General features: G+C 40.6%; 1 protein-coding gene across 1 annotated transcript in view; it reads right to left on the reverse strand.

Moving 5' to 3' along the window:
* The window catches only part of PCNX2 (pecanex 2), a 154,290-nt gene that overhangs the window by 25,055 nt on the left and 108,602 nt on the right, over window positions 1-20,633 (reverse strand). Inside the window, exons 24-26 of the mRNA XM_075748702.1 lie at window positions 12,782-12,840; window positions 10,240-10,455; window positions 438-691 (exon numbers count right to left, since the gene is read on the reverse strand). Of these exons, the coding sequence (XP_075604817.1) occupies window positions 438-691; window positions 10,240-10,455; window positions 12,782-12,840 (529 nt within the window). The remainder of the gene's footprint in view (window positions 1-437; window positions 692-10,239; window positions 10,456-12,781; window positions 12,841-20,633) is intronic.

The following is a 20,633-nucleotide window of genomic DNA, read 5'->3' on the forward strand; positions in this document are numbered from 1 at the left end:
TACTAAAAAAAAGTGTATTTGAGAAACAGCTCTTCAGAGATTTCCCAAGAACTTTATGCTTGTTGATCTTTATTTTTGCCAGAAAAAACAGAGGAAAGGCCAAGTCAAGAAGAAATAACAAACTGTCAGTGAAGTTTTGCTTTGTAAGAATGCTTCCTCTGACTTTACTGCTAGAAGATGTTAACTCACCTTCTTGGTTTCTGCTTAGGCACATCAGCAATTTTCTGTACTAAGTCTAAGTGGTCAGAATCAAATGTAGCAAAGGGAGATGTGAATTAATTATCCCTATCTAACAATGAGTCAGTCTGACTGCCGGTAGTGCAAATGAATAAATTTAAAGCCAAAAAACTTCAAACGCTATCTCTAATACACAGCCAGTATTCATTCTTTTTGACAAACTTGCCCAGGAATATAGTCCACTTTACCAAAGAGTTTACCTTTATGTAGTATCTGATAAGTATTCTCCGCAGATCGAACACTTGCAGCATTGTTGCGGCGTTGTTATCAATGATGCTATATCCTTCCAGGATGTACTGGGTTCGTGTTATTTCCCATGTCAGCCATCGGAGGTTAAAGGCTGCGTTACATGATAACAAGTGAGGCAAGTGCCCGGGTTTACAACAGCAGCAGCCTTCATTGTCTTCATCTCCTTCTGTTATAGCTTCCACTTCTCTCTGCTGGCAATATGTCCCTTGGCAGTGAGAAAAAGAGAGTACGCTGCCAGTTATTGGGGGAGGAGGAAACAAAGGACTTCTTCCAAGCTGAAAAAGTATGATTGAAGGTTCTACGCGCTTAGCAAAAAGCTAATCGAAACAGCTACGGCAACAAATTAGATGTGCCAATTGATCCATGCGCAGTAGCAAATACAGAGCTGTACGTTATTTATTTACTATCACCTATGAAAGCCAAAAGGGCCCTACCTAACATTCTAGGCATTTGGTTCTGAGCTGAGCCAAGCTACAGACCACAGCTTCTGCCTTAATAAAAAATCACCAGGAAGCAACACTAAAGAGACTCACCCCATCAGGCACATTAAGCAAATTGATCCAAGTCTCAGTCTGCTTCTTCAAATAACATAGAGGATGCAAACAAAGATTTTACACTGTATCAGAGCACTTACAAAATCTGGGGTTTAGCAAGCAGACGGTGTGCTGCAGTTCAACAGCTATGAACCCTCCCCTGCCAGGACCAACAGACCTGTTCTATTGTGTCACTGTAAATGGGAGAAGCAGCTGGCTATGTTCATCGTCTGAATGCTGGACTGGGAAAGAATACAGTGTCAGCTCCAATCCCCCGCAGTTTACCAGCACCCCGAAAGAGACCCTGGAGCAAGGCAGCATCCCAAAGGCCTTGGAACGTCATGACAGTCGCTGTGCCCTCAACTGACTATCCTGGTCCCATCACAACTGTCTGGTCAATAACCTGATGACCTGTAGTTAGTATGGATAGAAGAAACACCCAGAATATTCCTCTCTCCATACCAAGAAAAGCTTTTCAGAATATAACAAAATACGTTCAAGTACTGGTTACCACCTTCTTTTTTTTGCCTGTACACTTTCTAAAATGTATCCAGCAAGCAAAAACATACAAGAAAAAGAGATGAATAGAAAGATCTGAAGGAAACATGAGAAAAAATGGGATTGGAGCCCTAAGAGACAGGGGGAAAATATCCAGTATATTCCAGTGTTCTCTGTTCAGTTTTCTATAAGTGAAAATTTACACTGTGTACCCAGTGTTGTTCACACACTGATATGTATTTCTCCTTGGACTTCTGGGATATACAGTATGACAAATAATTAAATGTCTTCAAGTAGCCCAAATATAAACATCTTTCCTTTCAAGACTGCCACAAAGTACAGAACACAACCTACCAAGCTGACATTTCCAGTTGGACAGGACATGAACTGGACTGCTTCTGCTTCATATTTCACAGATTTCTACATGGATTAACACTTATTGCTCAACAGCAAAAAAAGCAGCAACTGCTCTGGGTCAGTGGATGCTTGTCTGAAGCCAAGTCAAAAGACATTGTACTCAAACTGAAGCAGGGAAAGGCATATTGCTTTGCGCATAGCTTGGAGAGAGTAAAATACCTATTCCATGCTGGTGCTGTTACTATTGCTGTTACGTTTATTTTTGAAAGGTTAAAGGTCTGTCAGTATTAAACTGAATTTAAGAGAAGATAAACCTTCATCCCAGGTGCTAAATTAAGTATTGCCAAATGTTTAAGCATGATGAAAAACACAAGCCCAATAAACAACCGCCACTGATCCCCTTACAACTAAGGGAATTAAAGATGGCTTTGCTCAGTCTATGTAATACTATTCTTAAATAATTTTTTTTTTCTTTTGGTATGGAAATATCACATTTCATTCCTATGGAATGCTGACTGTTGCTATGTGCTTTCTGTATTATCTCCATTAATAAATACAAAATATTATTACTGGAGACTCTCTAATTATTAGTTTTCTTAAGCCACATATTTTGTAAAATATAGGGACTAAAGAGGGTGGCAAGGCAAAGAATAGGTAAATTCAAGACACCCTCCATGTTTGAGGGAAGCTGTCATCACATTCATAACAAACAGAAGAAGAAGATGCCAGAACAATTATTTGCATTCTCAGCTAATTTGACAGGTAAAAATGTCTCCAAGCCATCTTTGCTAGGCAATTGCAATCAACTAAAGTTAAAAATTATACTACAGTGGACGCAATCAACGTTGAACTTGGGGAATCAGAGACATTCTAACTGCTATCATGTTATTACAAAAGCTCTGGAAACCAAAGGAGCTCATGTCATCATTTTGCAGGTTTATTCCAAAGAATGAAATCAGGGCTATGCTCTGCCAACATCTGGCAAACGTGCACTTGCTTAACAAAAGCTGTTTGATGGACTCGGGTACTATCGCCTTGGGGATCTGGTGTCTTGACCGCATGCAGAGCCTCTGGGGTATCCCTGTTCAGTTTAAAGGTGTAATCTGAGCCATGGCCAGTGCTCTGACAAAACACCAAATCCCTATGCCTATCGTCATGCTGCTGATTAGTGTTTCCAAACAACATCTAGTAAAAGGACTCAAGTCTGCACAGACAAAATGCAGGCCTGATGCTCAAGTACTTGTTGTTTCCCCTCCAGTTCTAGAAAGACTGCCAGTAATTTTCTCTCATGTTTAATTGAGCCTTACTTTAATCCATAATGCACTGGCTGGACTTCAATACCACAGACTTGCATGTTACTGAGAAATTTCATTTTACCAGTGCCTACGTCAATCCTTTTTGCTTCATTACTCTAGACACTGGTACTGCAAAGACTAAGACTAAATGCTCAGCTTTCTGCATTAAGCCAAAAGGGACAAGTGACAGTAAATGAAGTTAAGCATTTGTGTGCATCTTTTACAGAAGGGCGACCCTAAACTTTTGTGTATATGTTATACACTGATAATTAAAATGACAATTTTTATATTGCTTCTCAAAAATTTATCAAGTTCAAGCAACTCACAGAATTATTCATAAAACTAAAGAGCAGGGAGCACATTGCACTTCAGTTCTACAATATAATTAAGTGTACTACCATTAAATATTAAAATACAGGAAAATGTTTTCCCTGGTAATTAGTCATTTTAAAATATGAGGGAAAACATTTTTTTTTTACATTTCTTTCTGCAGTAGAAAGAAAATAATCTCTCCCTCTTCACTCAAGCTTAGTCATTCACTGTGACCCTTGTTAGTTCAGATGAGACAGATTCATTTATAAGATATCTAACACTGGATGGTTTCCAAAAATCCATCAATGCAAAAACATGGGCCAGCTGAACAAAGCAAGGTCAATCTATGTGAGCTCAGGAGAAAACCAGGGTGAGAACTTGGAGCTCTTGCTATTTTCCTGACGCATCAGGATTTGAGGATTGACTTGTGCTCTGCCAGAGTGATCTGACCTAAATGGAAATAAGAAAATTGAAACTTAAGAATGTAATCTCCCTTCAAGAGAATATATAAAACACACTTAAATTAATGACTACCCACCCTTCTAGAATTTAAGGCTGAAATCAAAGTGTGCTTTTCAATTCAATTTGAAAATTCAGTGAGTGAAAAGAAAAGCATTTTTCAGTTCTGAAGGTTCTGAAAGAAAATCCCATAATACAACCACATATTCTAGAAGCAGTTTTAATTTTCATAAAACACTGCAGTTTAACAACACATCCAGAATGGGGACTAATTATTGTGGCTGAAGGTAGCGATAGCTCAAGCACCAAGGATTGCTGACATGTAATAAGGAACTAGAGTGCAAATGTACATAGAAAGGGCTCATGCACTAACCCCACCCCGCAGACATTAATAGGATCATAAATCACTCTCCTGCACCAGGCACTTCAAGCTTTAAACTTTGACCCCAACAACGACTTTTGGACTAGGGGATTTAACTAGGTGTTATGTCTGAGAGCTGAAACTGGATACGGAGATGGGAGCCATGAAGATGGACTGAAGCCCAGGGTAGTTCCTTTGGTAGGCCATGCAGAGGTCTGACGACTCCACAAAAATGCCTGGTTGCTTACCATTTGTTTGGCAAAGTCATGCACATGACTATTTTGCAAATAAATGCATTACACTGGAAATATCTGACTCTGCTCCACCAAGCTCTGCTGCAAATCTGAGTATCACCAATTTCTGATGGATAAGGCTCCTTCTCACCCAACAGATTTCTTTTCTGCTCAGGATAGCAGCTTAACAAGCAGCAAGTTATCACAGAAGCAGCACAAAGAGCATAGTTACAGCAATTGAACGGCCATCCTCTCCTGAAACAAGCATTAGATATAGCTCTAGAAACACAGAAACCCAAATATTTCAAAAAGGAGTGAACTGAGCTCCCAAATGGAAAAGACTCATGAAGCCCAGAACTGGACACATTCTGGAAACCAGTTTTGGCTCTTCCTGCTCTTTTCCTTGTGGAATTGGGATTAAGAACAGTAATTTATAGGCTCTGATAGTCTCAGGTTGAAATATCTCAGGACTTAAAACCCAATATCAATTCCTCAAACATCAAAGCTGTAAGTTATGAAACTGTGGTTTGGTTTTCAGCTGCTTCAGGTGCTTGTATGCCTGAAAAATAGTCTGGTTTTCAAACCAGATCAGTTGCTCTAATAACAGGCATCCCCTCTCCTCAGAAACCTTCTCTTCTCTTGGTCCAGAGAGACATATTATGGAAGCCCAGGTGGAAGAAAGCATTCTTTAAGGACGTTGGTTGTAAGGATGTTAAACTTGCAGCTACCAAATACCACAAAAACCTCTCATATAACCTCTTTAGGATTGTAATGCAAGACGCAACATTTTGTTTCTGGCAAAGACATTTTCTCAATAAAAAAGTTGCAGTGCATCTAATGGTATTTTCTTTCCTTCCAGAAGTCTTCTCCAGTGCACCCATATATACATATACACAAACTTGTGGAAGGGAGGAAAGGGAAAAAAAGACATCAAATATTTATTCTAGTCTGTGTCACAGAAACTACTCGAAGCCTATTTGAAATTTATAGCTGGCTCCACTATTGGAGCATCATTGTACACCTAGAAAGGCTGGTATATCACAGATTCCCTGCACTCAGCAAAGTATCCTCTTCCCTGTTTCATGCCATTCTTCCCAATTAAATCACCAAGATTAAAGAAACCCCTTTGCATCCTTTCTGTTCATGCCTCTAATTCCCGAGCATTGTGTCTCTCAGCCTTTGGTTTTTCCCCACAAACAATGCATTTTTGGTTTTTAACCTTCTCTCCAAGGAGATGTGTTTAAAAATGGCTGCTTGCTTTTCTCTAAACTCCTTGTAATTTATCAATAACTTTTGATGGTCTGCTGCGTACACTGAACATACCTCAAGTGTGGTCTCAGGAAAGACATGAAGGTGGGAACTTTTATTTCCCAGCAGCAAGAAGTGATTTCTAAAAGCGAAAAGTGAAAGGTGCAACCACTCTTTAAATAATCATTCTGGCTAGTGCTACAGAGCCTTCAGACACAAAAATCAAACACCAGTAAATATTCCTTACATTGGTAATGTACTTTCTACTGTAATAAAACTATACAGCGTGCACATAGACAGAAGAAATGAGTAACTGTCCTCACTTCTTAGACATCACTACAGTGCCTAAAGCTTATACCCTACACTGGCTGAGTTCATACACCATTTTGCGTGGGAAATAAGCTAGCTAATGCAGAGAAAGCCCCACGAGCGATCCCATCCTGCTGTCACAGCTGCCTTCCACCACGTACAATTACGTGTGTGCCTGCTCTGTGCTCCTTTCCTTGATTCATCTAATGAAGTTCCAAGTGAAGTGTGAATATTGCACGTGCAACGTGCAGTAACAAAAAATCGCAGCAGAGATTTAGAAGTTAATTACATGATTGAAGAATACCAGGCATGAGTTAGAAAACAGCTCCTCAAGACTTTAGCATCACGATCCATAAGTAATTTCTGCACATGTAACACCTAACTGGATATTCTCCAAAAGACATTTTGTAGAGGCACAGACTAAACAGGAAAATATTTTAAGTCTTCCTTGTTCTACAGGGAACTTGCAGGAGCTAGATATTTTGACATTCTTTCTGCTTGTTCCCTGATTGTGGGTTTTCCCCTGTCTCTTCCTTTCAAATTAAATGATACATTATGTATTTCTTCTGGCAGGCTGCTTTTAGCATACCGCTGTGGTCTAACAAACACAGACAGTAGAGTTAAGTTACCAAAGGGCTTGATTCCCCCACACCAACGTGCAGCTACCTGAAAGTTTTCACCTAGCCTGAGCTCATTACTACCCGCTCTTCATTTTCAGTACAGGAGGAGTTTGGCATCTCCTCTCAATGCCTGGAGGAACTGAGACTCCCCCTGGCTTTACACACAGGATGAATGACACAGTGGAGGCACATCCCCTCTCTGTCTGTAGAAAGGGAGAGTGAAGAACTGATTCATGTAAGATGCTTAATTTGAACGGGACTAAAGATGGATGAGAGGAATCCCAGTTTTGCTGACTCTCTTCTTTCATTCTGCTCAGTCTGTATCTTCTTATCCTGCCCTGCAGGGATTTGGTTGTTTGGGGTTTATGGGTTTTTTTCACTTAAAAGCTGAGCCAAATGCTTCTATTACATACAGTTAGAAAGGCATCTGGATCAGTCATTTATAATGTCAACTCTCAATTAGGCTGATTGCAAACTGGGGAGGCAGTACACTTAAATTCAGAAGACTCTACGACCCCTTCTTTGGGCTCTGCTGCAGCAGTAATGCCAGCACAGCTTTTCAGCTACCACAATGAGAAACACCCATAGGAAAATCCAGAGCTCCACACTGCAAATACTGCTTATGGTTTACTTATAAACAGAAAACAGTCGCAGACACAGAGAACACTGTTGTGATTCACTCATTTCCAAAGCAAACATAGACTTCCTATTTAAGGAAGAGCAGATTTTTAGGGCCCTCAATTAAAATTACTTGTTTGAAATTGAAGTCAAGCAGCCAAAGCTCAGAAATTACAGATTTCAAGTTCTTCTTCTAGCCCTTTTTTTCCTCCTTGTGGGAAACCATTCTGTGCAATGAAAGGAATCAGGGTCCTATGTGAAAAACAGTTCATGACCAAACAACTAAAAATAAGAATGCAAGATGCCCAAAGCAGAGGAAATGAGCCCAATGCTTGACAACTGCCTCTTGACTTCGTAAACCACCAAGTTCTTCCAGGACAGTTGCATACACTCTTCCCACTTATACAGAAAAAATCCTACTGTATTCAGTTGTACACCACATCCGTCATCTGCAAGGTTTGAAATGGGAAAGAATGTGCATAGTCTGCACAGGAGATGGATCTTGACGCTGCTGGGGCGGGGGGGGCCACGCTCTAACTTCTTGCCCCTGCAGGCAGCGATCCTGCTCAAAGGAAAGAGCAAAGAAAACCTTCCAAAGAAGAGTTTCAGGTCAGTCTCAGCTTTCAGAGAGCTTCCTTGGGACAGCCCTTGGCCTGTCCCCTTACGCAGCTTCTGCCTTCAGGTCAGCCCTTCTAGCTCCTTTTACTCAGATTCAGCACCCCAGTGCCTGGGCACCCTTGTGTAACGCCTATGGCCCCACCAACGCAGCACCTGAGATTCCTGTTCCCATTTTCCCACTCCTCTCCTCCTCCTCCTCCAGTAACTTCTCTGTGCTTTCCCAGTTCATTGTTTGCTCTGCTGTCTTGGTCCAGGTCTTTTGAACACTCAGGTAAGGGTGCTGCTTTGCAAGTGAGGAGCACGACAGAGAATGGGAAAGGGGATATTCCTGATGAGAACTCAACTGGCTCTAAACGGCAACCCATGAAACACACGCAGCCAGCGGACTGCAAGCCAGGAGGTATTCACAAAGCGAACCAGCTACCATACTAATACTGAACAGTGTTAGGCAATCTGCATGGAAAGGTCAGTTTTCAGATCCATTTAGTTACTTAAACTGTGATTTTAGGGAATACAGAGATGCATCAACAGGCGGCACACTGCAATTTTTGAGCTCTGCTTGCAGATCCAAATGGAAAATGCACTCGCCTGGTAATGAACCATCCTGGCTCAAAGTCAGAAAAAGTCTTCCCAAATCACTTTGCAACAAAACTATCCAGTCATTCACCATTCAACTTCCAGTTCATTAAGCCCATCTGCTAGGCCCCTGATCTTTTTATCCAGCTAGCACACAGTTTGAGGATCCTCTCGTATTTTTTCATCTCTGTTTCCAAGATTTATTTTTCTTGAACTGCCTGGGGATGGTGATGATGGAGAAGGACCCAGCAGTAGATGGCAACTGCATAAAGGAAAAAAAAATCTCTGACACAGCAGCACCACTGCTTACCTTGGGGGCACACAAGGAGAAGATAATACGTGCACAGATGTCTTTGAAGAAAGCCACAGAGGCTCATCATCATGATACATCCTCATCACCATGAGCAACAAGAAATTGTAAGGCTGATAAACAAATTCTTTCTCTTCCCTTCCAGTTGCTTTTTCTTACAATTTGCCTTTGAACTGAATAGGTATCTCTTCAGGTACTACACTACCAAGCTGTTTCAGGTATTTACTGCTTTCTACATAACTTGTGTCTTAAGATACAGGAGCATTATCTTCATCCCCACTGTACGGGAAGGGAAGTGAACATCAAGCATTTACCACAACCTGTTCAACATCCTACAGGGAGTTTGTCACAGAGTTAAGACTGCAGCCCACATATGTTATTTTCTAGTCTAATCCTCCCACACCTAAGTACGTTCAAAGAGCCAGTCTGTCTCCTATTTTCTCATACTCAACCTTGTTGAAAAGTCACCTTGAATATACACTCCTCTACACGTTGCCCATTAGATGCTCAGCTCTTGAGCCTATGAAGCTATTTATTCTGGGATTTCAAAACTTCCATCACCCTCAATTGCAAAGTGGTATCTTTGAAAGGTTACAAACCCCAGCAACAGACACAGGCAGCTAACATGTAGCGTGAGCAAAACTTAAAAACTGTTTAAAAGTTTTGCGGTTTTGCTTTCATTTTTCATCCGACTTTAGGGACAACAGACAAAAGGACAGCAGCATGACACTACAAGCAACTGGTCTCACAATAGCCACACCACTCAGGAAGGGGATGCAATTGCCATTCCTTAAAGAGGAGTGTCCTGACAGGGGAATATACTGAACAGGGAGAAAGTGAGGTCCCTTCCTCAACTGAAGTCTGCAATTCCTAAATGAGAGAAGTACGAAGCCCTGATCCACTTGCTTCTCCTCCCCTGTTCTACTGTGACAGAGACCATCTCAGCACTGGCATCTTGCATGATCCAACACAGGATATTTTCCATGGGGGTGTCTTGGCATATTTTGCATTTCTTCAAAGACCAGTTTTGGGGGTTGAACAATTTTAAGAACAACTTTGGTTTTCATGGTTATAGAGGGAAAGAAATAGTCTGAAAACGTAACTAAGCATAACCTAAAAGATCTGTGAACCCAGCAAATAAGTCAATATGCCTTCTTTATGAAAGTTTTATGATACTCCAGAACATGACTCCAAATTTCTTAACATCTAGGCTTCAAAACACTGTCATACAAATAATGGTACAAAGAAGCACAGAGCCTTTAGACAGACAGACAAGTATCTGTAGGAATATATATAGAGAAAAGCTCTTAAATTCTATATCCTACTACAGAGTTGTGATAGATGAAGAAAGCCAGACAGGTTTTGTTGCTGGTTTTGTTGTTATTTAAATTATCGGGGATCCTTACCTCGAAATTCCAGCCCTCTGAGCTGAAAGGTGACAAGGCCATTTCCAATTTCGATCAAGTGCACAAAGGCATTTAAATAATCCGATGCCAGAATAAAACAGTCTCCTGTGTTGTAGTTTCCCCAGCGGCCCAGAATCAAATCTCCACAAAGTGACTCCTGCAGAGATCTTGTCAAATGCTCATAAAAAATGGAGTTGAGATTATTGTCATCATTTCCTACAACCAGAGCAGCACACATTTGTAAAAAAATAGAATTTATAATACACTAAGCCATTCTGCATAAAATCCTATGTTCTTTTTTATTCCTGCATAAAGCCTCTTCCTCTAGCTTGATAGTAACTTCTTGAAACTCTATACAAACTGCATTTCCTAAGTGGTTTTTAGCCCTTCAGAGAATCAGGTCTGAAACTTTTGTTTAGTATGAACAATATTGTAAATAGAACATCAGATTAGTGATAACATATATTTCAGACTGAGTCAAATCACCTCCTTCATGTTTTATAACAGCAAGAATTTTTGACTCCACTGCAAGTCTCTGCAATGCTAAATTAATGTCTACATATTGTTCTTAATTATAAGAAACCAGAAACCATTATTATTTCAGTACATAAACTTAAATCTGAATATTATTGCTGAGATTTTTACATAGCTTTCAGTAATTTTTCTTGAGATTTCTTTTTTAGTCCTCCAGGAATTTTTTAAGGCGTTGTCTATGAAGTATCTGTGGTTATTTAATATGAGGATAGATATTTTGAAAGAGTATACTTAGTATATTGAGAAAGAATGAAACAAGGTTCATTCACCACTAGAATTTCTACCACTTCTTTAAAAACAGTATCAGCTGTCCAGTTACACATCAGGTGAGTGACACCTCATTACAGTCTAAAGGTCTCATCCCATAAAGGTCTATGGTCCATTTTAACTGGATTAAAATTAGCACTTTATGATGGTGATCCATGAAAGGGAATGAATCTTTCATAAATGCTAACACAGTGCCACATAATCCAACTTGGTGTTGTCTTGTGCTTGTACTCGTTTACATGATATATAAGCTTGACATGAGAACTGCTTTTATTTTCTGTATTGCATCAGTGTCGCACCTTTAATACTTTTTAAATGTTGGTGTGTGAACAGTAAAAACCAACATCTTGTAGGTGCATTTGTATACATGAGAGCGTATGTAGATACACAGGTACAGGTACACGTGTGTATTTATATATGTGCATATTTGGGAGCAGATCTAACATGGAGGAAAAAAACCAGAGGATGACAGGCTATCGCTTTCCCTACAAATTGCTCCTCAATACAAGAGGAGGAATGGGTGTGTTACTACACAGCTTTTCATCGCCATGGCCATTATGCATCCAGCCCTGGTACGTGTGCACATGCAGCTGCATATGCACAAACAGACATACTCAACTATACACCTTCTGGAGTATATTCAGGCAAAATCCAAGTCAGTCATAAAAATGAATCTTTTAAGCACACACACAAAATGAACATTTTGCTTGAGCTATGGCTTTTAAAACATAATTAACTTATTAGCATATATAATAATGCTAAAGGTTATTGCTATCAGATGACAGAATGGCCTTGGGAAACATCTTAACTCCCCACCTTGAAATGATAAATAGTGAAAGAGCACTATATATGCCTCAAACTGCTAATACCTCTCTTGCTTTCTCGGACACTCTGGATTACACCCATTGCTGCTTGAAGATGTGTATTTCTTTATGCTACTGATGCTACTAATGGTGAAGAGTGAAAAGGTGGGGAGGATAAAGATGTAACAACTACAATTACAATGTAAACTTATGCCTCCACAATATTAGCCCCTGACACCTTAGTGGTAAAAGCAGCTGTATAACACCAAAACAGAAGAAACCCAGGTACGAAACCCTGGCTTCTCACCAGGACTGAGATTTGGCATGAAACACCGCTATCGGTTTCCCCTGAAAAGGGCTCTGCCCTGCCAGGTGCTGAAGAGCATCAGCTGAAGTACCACACACGTTCTCTGCATCCACTGACTTGCCAAAAAATGTCTCGCTTCCCGCTCTTGCAGGAACCGCCCAGTGCAGCCCAGGAAGGCGCTTTACGTTGCCATGGACTGGAGCTCGTTTAACAGACTGGTCCCCGGAAGAGAAGCCCGCCGTCTTTCTTTTACCCTCTCCTGCAAATTTTCCAATTTCCCTCCCGCCTCCCCCCCCCTCCAAAAAAGATTTCTCTTCAGGGAAAAGGAGATACCTGTCAGCCCAAACTGCTCAGCAGTAGGGGCACTGCTAATCTGCTGCTTTTTTCCAAACCCTTTTCCTCACCACAGGTGACCTTCGAGTCTAGCTAGGGCATCTGCTGCATACTCTGCAAAACAGTGATCTTACGATTAACCAAGTGATTCGCAGCCCAGCAACTCTTAAAACACTCTGGTTTGTTCCCACCACATTTAAAACCTTTGCATTTCTTTAGCTTCCCAGGCAAAGCCTCAACCATGTAAATACATTACATTTTGCAAATCAAGTGAAACACCCAAACTCCCAGGCCATACCTGAATCCTTTTCGATCTGAATTGCCAGTCTGGTGTTGGAATGGTCCGATCTTTTGGTGCTGGAAATAAAAACATGTTGTACAGCCAGTTCTTTTTTTAAAAGTAAGATTCTCCCCAAAACACAATTTTGTTTTAACATATCTTCACATTCTGTGTTTATATCATTATGCAGTTCATACTCTATTCATCGGCTTACTCCAAGTAGGTATATATAGTTATTTCAGTTCAGTACTGGTATTGATATTGTAGCTTATCAACACACAAAACAAAAATGTCTGTGTCCTCCCCTCCTTTTCCTCAAACTCTTTCTTCCCCATTTGCTTTCTTTCAGGGCAGAGTCCGTTCAGCATTCAGCATCTGTGACAATACACAACACTACATACTGAAACAATCGAACTGGCTCCCCAAGCACATCAGCCAGGTGCCACCAAAACAGTGGACAGAAAGAATATGAAATCAGTCTTTCTTCCCTTCTAAGCCTTAAGGGAAACAGCTGGACTCAAGGGGTTTCTTTGTGTGAAAATATTTCTGTGGGTGTATAATATCTATGGAAAAGCAACAACAACAAAAAAAATTCACTCTACTTAGTTTCATATTTAGCTATGCAGCAACGGAGAGTATCTGGTCATTCCTATCACTTGAAAAAGTGTAAATTACACGGTCTTGTTCCATACAGACAGTAACTCTGTCTCCCTTATGAATGACATATTTCCTACTCAGTATTTTCACTGTAACAGTGGAATATAAATGCCATGGTCACAGAACAGAAAGCAACCAAAAGGTAGATTGGATTGAGCTTTTATTCCTACCTGCAACAAAAGACACTAACAAAGTCTGAATATAAGGAACAAGTAAATCACCGTGGGCAAGCACGTGGCTAACAGAAGGGAGTGGTTGTTGTGGTGACTAGGGATAGTCAACACCAGAAGTCCAAATCATCTCCCAAGCATCCATCTTCCAAGCCTTCAGGGTACAAGCGAAAGCCTGGTTGACAGAAATGCTATGGCAAATATAAATTTCCCTGAAATACTGCTCTGGAGTGGTGCTTTAGGATTTCAGGACACTTCATTAAGAATATCGTCTCAAAAGTTTTGCCCTCAATCTCTAGCCTTGGCAGAAGGCCTGTCAGACGTGTAAATATTATCATTCCTTGGAAAATGGAGTTAAAACAGAAAAGAGGGAAAGATAAAGCTGTTTGCCCTAAACCACAGTCAGCATAAGGTTACACGTGACAGTGGTGAGAGCCTCGTCTGTTCCCCAGTCTGCAAACACAGGGGCAAAGTGCCAAGACACCATCTATCCTGGCACAGGAACCGAGGGAGACACCCAGGCATGGTCCTCGTCGTGTCCTTTGTCAAACCACGATGAGGGCAGCATGGCCAGGTAGGCCTGGCTCATTACCGAGGGCCACAGAGCACAGTGGAGACTTTGAACGGGCTGGTGGTGGCCCAGTCAGCTTGGAAAGCCCAAATTTAGTTACTCACTAGGAGAAGTTAGACATGACCGGAGGACGACTGTGGCAAAGAGGGTTTAAGTTATACGGGAGGCTTTCAAACAGCTTAAATAACACTGAAAAAGGGCAGTGTAAACCCAGGGTAACATTGTGTTTGAAGCACAGCAGAGACTCTCTGGGAGTCTGTGTGTCCTCACCGCAGTGCTGGCTCCCAGGATTTCAAGTGTCAATATACAAGTTATTTAAAAGGCTGGAAGTTATAAGCTCATGCTGAAGTCAGCTGGGAGAAGGATGCCATTGATGTCCCTAAAGTTAGAAAGCCTTTTCATCCACCCTCTACAGCCTCCCCAAAAAAGCTGTGGAAAACAGACCAACAGAAAAATTGCACACATGCTTCCGTGTAGTAGACAGAAGAGGAACAGAATTGCTTTACTTCTCCTTACCAGCAACTGATTTGTGCTTTAAAAAGGCATGTTCTTTACTTTGCAAGAAATACAGTTGGAGAGAATATGAACCTTAATTAGAATAATTTGTAATTAATATTAGTACATTATCTACATAGATTAACATTTTATTTGATGTATTATTTATCTTCCTGCCTCTGGTTGGCTCAGCTTATTGTAACTGCAATTTTCATTTCCTATGCAACAGAAAATGGTAAACGGGGGGGGGGGGGGGGGGGGGGGGGGGGGGGGGAGGGCCTTCTAAGCAGTTCAGAATATAAAGAATGATTTTACTTCAAAAAGGTTATCAGAATTCTTCTGTCCTGATATACATCCACCTGCAATTGCAACATATGCAAGAGTAAGCATAAAGATTAGGTTATGGAATTCAATCAATTTCCTATTCTCAGCAGAGAAACGCTGCTGATTTCCAAATGCATACGTTTTAAGATTATGAGACTCCTTATTAACTTTCAGTCCCTCTGAAATCAGCATGGCAGTACGAGGTACAAGTCAATACTATTCTTTACCCCAATTTTTTACCAACCCATAAAGCATTTCTGTTCTTGAGGCATATTGAGACCCATACAAATCAAGCAATACTTCAGAAAATTCTAATCTATAATAAGAAGAAATCCTTTTGCCCAGCATGCAGCTCTAGCTCCGTTTCTTTCCCTTTTTTTCTTCCTTTGAGAGAAGGATGCATGAAACAATCAGGGAAAATCACGAGTGCTTCAGGATACTCCCAGATGGATAATGCAGCCTGACACTGGGAAGAAGGGAAGGAAACAGAACAGCTCTCACAAACAAAACAAAACCAGGTTCTGTTGCAGCTTTATCTTTCATTCTGAGCACAGTAACGATTGCTTAAGCAGCTAAAACATGGGCCTGAGGACATGGGACAAGAAAGGATTTACATTTTCAGACACTACCAGTAAAACTCAAATCTTTATACAGCTATTTCAAACCATGATTTTAATTTAAGACCGAGGGTAATATAGACAGTTTGTAAAGCAAACTTCTGCCCTAAAATTCAGTTTAGATGAATAAATTCAATCAGATAATCCATTCTGGACTTTTAAAATCTTCCACAATTATTAGTAACCAAAGCTATGTTTGTACCTTCTTCAAGGCAATGGGAACTTGCATAGCATTAAACCATAGTACGCTGCACCTAACAATCAAACTAGCGACACCTTTACTCCTGGGCTTTTTGCTGTCAACTAGGACCTCTCCAAGTGAACTTTTGGGACTAGTGAGTGATTTGGGCATTCCTCCAGTGGCCTCTTGCTTTAAATTTGGTTGTTACCACTCATCCAAGGTGATAATTGGCTCAGTAATTAGATTTTTTCCTGAATTGCGTTATTCTATGCAAACCGAGTGCAGGTCCTTCAGCACTTGCCCTAGAGAGAAAGTGATTGTGCTTGAACATCTTCAGCTAAGTCTTCAGCAATTTTAAAGCCAACATCCTGCTTAGTTCCTGAAATCTCTCTCTCATGTTCTTTTAATCCAGCATTTACATGGGCACTGAGATAATCCACTGGTTTGCATAGCACTATTCATGCCGTTATAGCTATCACTTCCCTTTGCAAAAGGATGAAGTCACTTCCTATACTTCCCTTGCCCAAAAATACTGCCTCATTTTTCAACCTGGAAAGACTTTCTTCTCCCACTTCACTGTCCCAATTTCCTTAGAAAGGTAGAAAAAAAGACTGATAGGGATTCAGGCAACCTGGGGAACATACAGTGGATGGTGAGAATCAGGCAAATTGAGAACAAAACAAAACAAAAAAACCCCAACCAAACAAAAAAAATCTTTGCTGTGCTTATTTCCAGAAGATGAAACTAAAATTGCAACTGTTTGCTGGGTTTTGCCCCAAAACACAAATTCAAGATTTCCAGGATTCCTGCTGTGAAGGAGGGGATCTCTACTTTGAAAGAGAACGACACAAAGAAAAGCAGTTCCCCTCTGGGGAGATGCCTTTCTAGGGTAGATCCAAAGTTTTTCTTTGTCTGTGTCCAATGAATTTTAATCCATCTTTCCATGACATCTAACAGGCAAATCTAAGAGAGAGAAACTTTACTATGCTGCAGCCCTATGATTATTCATGGGAGTCTGGAAAAAAATATCCTCAGCACTTCCGTGTAAATGTCTTATGCTGCTGGCACTACAAACGGAAGGCTTAGCATTAAAAACACAGTAGCAATAGTAGGCTACGAGTGAAGCAGGAGGGAGAATGAGGAGATGGCAGAATAAGCAGGCATCCATGAATATTTGAAGGACACCAGAGGCAAAAATGATGGTACTAATTGGAAGTGTGAGGATGCCCAAGTAGTTTTAAATCAATTTCATCTACAACGCAGAATGATTTCAGTGCGATTATAACAGCAAAGGCTGACAGCCCCTTCGTGCATAACCATGCCCAGGTCTCTGGGCAGCTGCATGAAGATATGCCTGAGGTTTAAGTCACGTTAATAAAGATCTCTTAAAAATGAAAGCAACTTCTTCCTGATCACTCCCTCTGATTTTTATTTTTCACGCTTTCTTTCCCCCCTCCTTCCCTGACTGCGCCAGTGTTTCATCTAACAATAATAAAAAGTGGCTTTGATTGCATGCTAGGAACCTGGGGGAGGGTTAAGGTATAAAAAGTTCCAGGTGTTAAAGACAGCACTGTTGAAGGATCCCTTTAACCCTAGGAAGATCTTACTATCAATAATGTTTCCTGTTCTTAGGGTTTCTTTGCTTTCTTTAAAAAGGTTTTTATAATTCATTCTGAGAGCTTCCTATGGGGTTTTTTGTGGTTTGTTTGGTGTTTTTTTTGGGGGGTGGGGTGGTGTTTGCGCTTTTTTTTTTTAAATAGGTGTAAAAATCAGAATTGCAGTCATTTGCTGAGACACTACTGAGCATATCTATTTGGCGTATTCTGAAGCCTTTCCTGAAGACCAGGTATCTGTGCTCCTGCAGCAATAGGGATGCACAAGAACTTGAGATCAAAAGCTGAGTGCCCAAACATGGATTAAACAGCCCACCCAAGTGCTCTGACATTCAAAGGGTTAGCTGAGGACTTCACCTCTTATTTATAAGCCAGGTCATTTAAGCATGTGTCCTTCAAAATATTCACTAATGCTTTACCAAAATGTCATCAATATCCCTGCTTTTGTCTTATTTGTCTACCTTGCTATTTAATTTCTTTCCTCTTGTCTGATATGCTTTTTCTTTTAAAAGGCATTTAGTCACTATCTTCAGATATTTTATATTAAGCAATACAAGAAGCTTTATAAGAGGAAGGATTATGCTAACTGCACAGAGATGTTTGTGCTCACTCCTGCGTCAGTGAAAAAGGGCTGGGAACCTGACATTCCTGTAAGGATGGGACTTCGCACCAGACCCTGCGTCACAGCTATACACCTCACTGCCTGCAATTCACAGAGGTACTTCTAATTTAAAAGCAAACGTGTTAGTTACACACAAAAAAATGCATCTGAAATAGTGCAGGTGAGTTATTTTTCTGGTTTTCCCATCCTGAGCCAACACAAACATTACATGAAGGTACCATGCTGTGCCCAGCTCTGGGTAAAACGCTCTGCAGGACTAATTCGCTCAGGCTCTGTGCTGGCTGATGAGCCCATGAGCGAAGTGGCAAAAAGCTGAGAAACTGTAAAGATCTGGACAGTAGAAAGGAGGTGATGAGAAACTCCTGGTGAAGTTTTCAGCAGAAAAAGTGAGCGAGATCAAACAGTAAAACAAAATTAGCAAAATATTGGGAGCTGCTTCAGCAAATGAGGCCAAGATGTTTACCTCATGTACTCCCCAGAGATGCACACATTGTTTAAACATCATAAAAGGAAGAAAGGACAGCAAAAGAATTTCAGAATTCATTCTTAATATTCTTTATTGCTGATAACAAACTGCTCTTATGCTTTTTCAGTTTGCAATACTAAAATAACATATACTTAAGATATTTTGATTGTCACTTTTAGACTGAAGGTGGATGCTTAAAAATAAAATTAGGAGGTAGAGATAGCAAGAAAGTAAGAGGAAATATAAGAATAAGACAAAAACTGGTGAATGGTGTCTTACAAAGAAAGCCTACATCAGAAATACTAGTTTAGTTCACTATAGGGTTTTCCATATACATCTTTCTCACCAAAAGATGAAGAGAGGCAAAATGGAAGCTAATCAAGCCATTCTAGTACCATAAACCTGTGAGTGCAGCATCAGCGATACTACAGTGAAGAACAAGAAAAAAATCTTACTGCAAGTTGAAGGATAAAAAAAAAACAAAACCCACCAAACCCTTTAGCATTCACCCAGTATTTACCTAGTCCTAACTAGCACAAAGCTTCAGAGACAATTCTCAGTGGCAATGGTGACATAATTCTGCATTATCTCAGAAAGCAGCAAGAGATATTTTACATTTGGCTCTTATAAGCTCTGAGGCAGTTTGGGTCCAGTACGTACCCTTGTAGATCAGGAGACAACCAGGACTTGAGCAAGCTGTAGCATGAATTATTCCCTGCTGCTATCTATACACTACTTACGTATCACCTCAGTTAGAATGGTTACACTTGCTGAACATCTCTGATCTCAGCTTTTCCCTTGTCTTCACATCTTGACAAAAGTTGCTTGAGTAAGCATCTTCTTGAATGGAAGGTATGAGTTCAGTGCTGTGAACCTCAGCTTGCCCCTAAATGTTTGAATCAGTTAAATCTAAAACAGGAGGTGATCTACATTATCCAAGTGGCTGGGACGAATGCTTGCTGAGAACACTTACAGAAATTCAGTTTCCAATACTTGACATGACAGAAATTTCAGGTATTTACTTGATCTCATTAGATTTACATAATTTGGAAACTAAGCAGTAGGCGAACAACTTATAAAATTTTAGTGCCATTGTATATTGACACAAGCCCTTAAAATATTACATGCTTCCTATTTCTAATTTATGAGTCCATTCTCATCTTTCTCTTATGTCCTGTTGCTGCCTTTCTTTCTAAATATTTTTAAAACTCCTATCATGCTCATGATTTCTTTTCCTCTATAGGTCTGAGTTCCTGCTTATCAATGTCTCTTGCATTATCCTCTCAGCTATTTTTACTGCATGCCTTTTCCCTTTTTGCCCATCCCTTTCCCTTTTCACTTATCCTGCTTGTGGTTTTGATCTCTGCTTGTGTTCCTGCCTGGTCTCAGCATGCATTCCCTCTCTGATGCCTGCCTCCCTTCTGTCTTTATTCTGTCCTCTTAGAATGATTCAGTGAATTGGAGTTGTGAATGTGTCTTTAACTCGGCAGGGAACTACAGAGCACTGAATCAGAATGCACTCCCAATTAATTATCACACATATGGCTCCTATTCAATTAGCCTCAATTTGTTTTATTGACTGCCAGGGGCAAAATTTGAGAAGAAGAGATGTTACCAGTTAAAGAGATACTGCCAAACAGTTAAAATATAACTTTGAATTTCGTATAGCCTCCCTTGAGTGTGAAACTCTTGGCAACTCAGAATTATTTTAATACCAGATCTATTTAATTAAAGGTGCCTGGTTTTCCTTTCCCATCCTTTCCCAGACAGCCCTCACATTTTCCCAGTTCAGTGTGACTCCACACAGAGTCAAGCGATGAGGCGAGGGCTGGGTTGGAGAGGTGATGGGCACACCTCCATGCTACAGCCAGTGCCCAAAGGGGCACACATGCACACAGGGTCACTTACTCCTGGGGAAATCACAGTTCAAGACGCCGAGGGGAACGTAATTTCTAGCAGGGCTTCTTTTAGCCTGGAGCTTTACCTGAAACAACACCTCCCACACCTGAATGCTGTGGCTTTGTCACTCCTCAAAGCTCTACACATCTGCTGAAGGGATTAAAGACTCCCAAACCAGGCAAGTGTTGCAGGTATGAGTCCATGGGCAGTACTGGTGGTATGCAATGTGAAGATATAGAGCAGATAGGCACTACA

This window comes from Balearica regulorum, chromosome 3 (genome assembly GCF_011004875.1).
Source record: "Balearica regulorum gibbericeps isolate bBalReg1 chromosome 3, bBalReg1.pri, whole genome shotgun sequence".
Lineage (NCBI taxonomy): Eukaryota > Metazoa > Chordata > Aves > Gruiformes > Gruidae > Balearica > Balearica regulorum.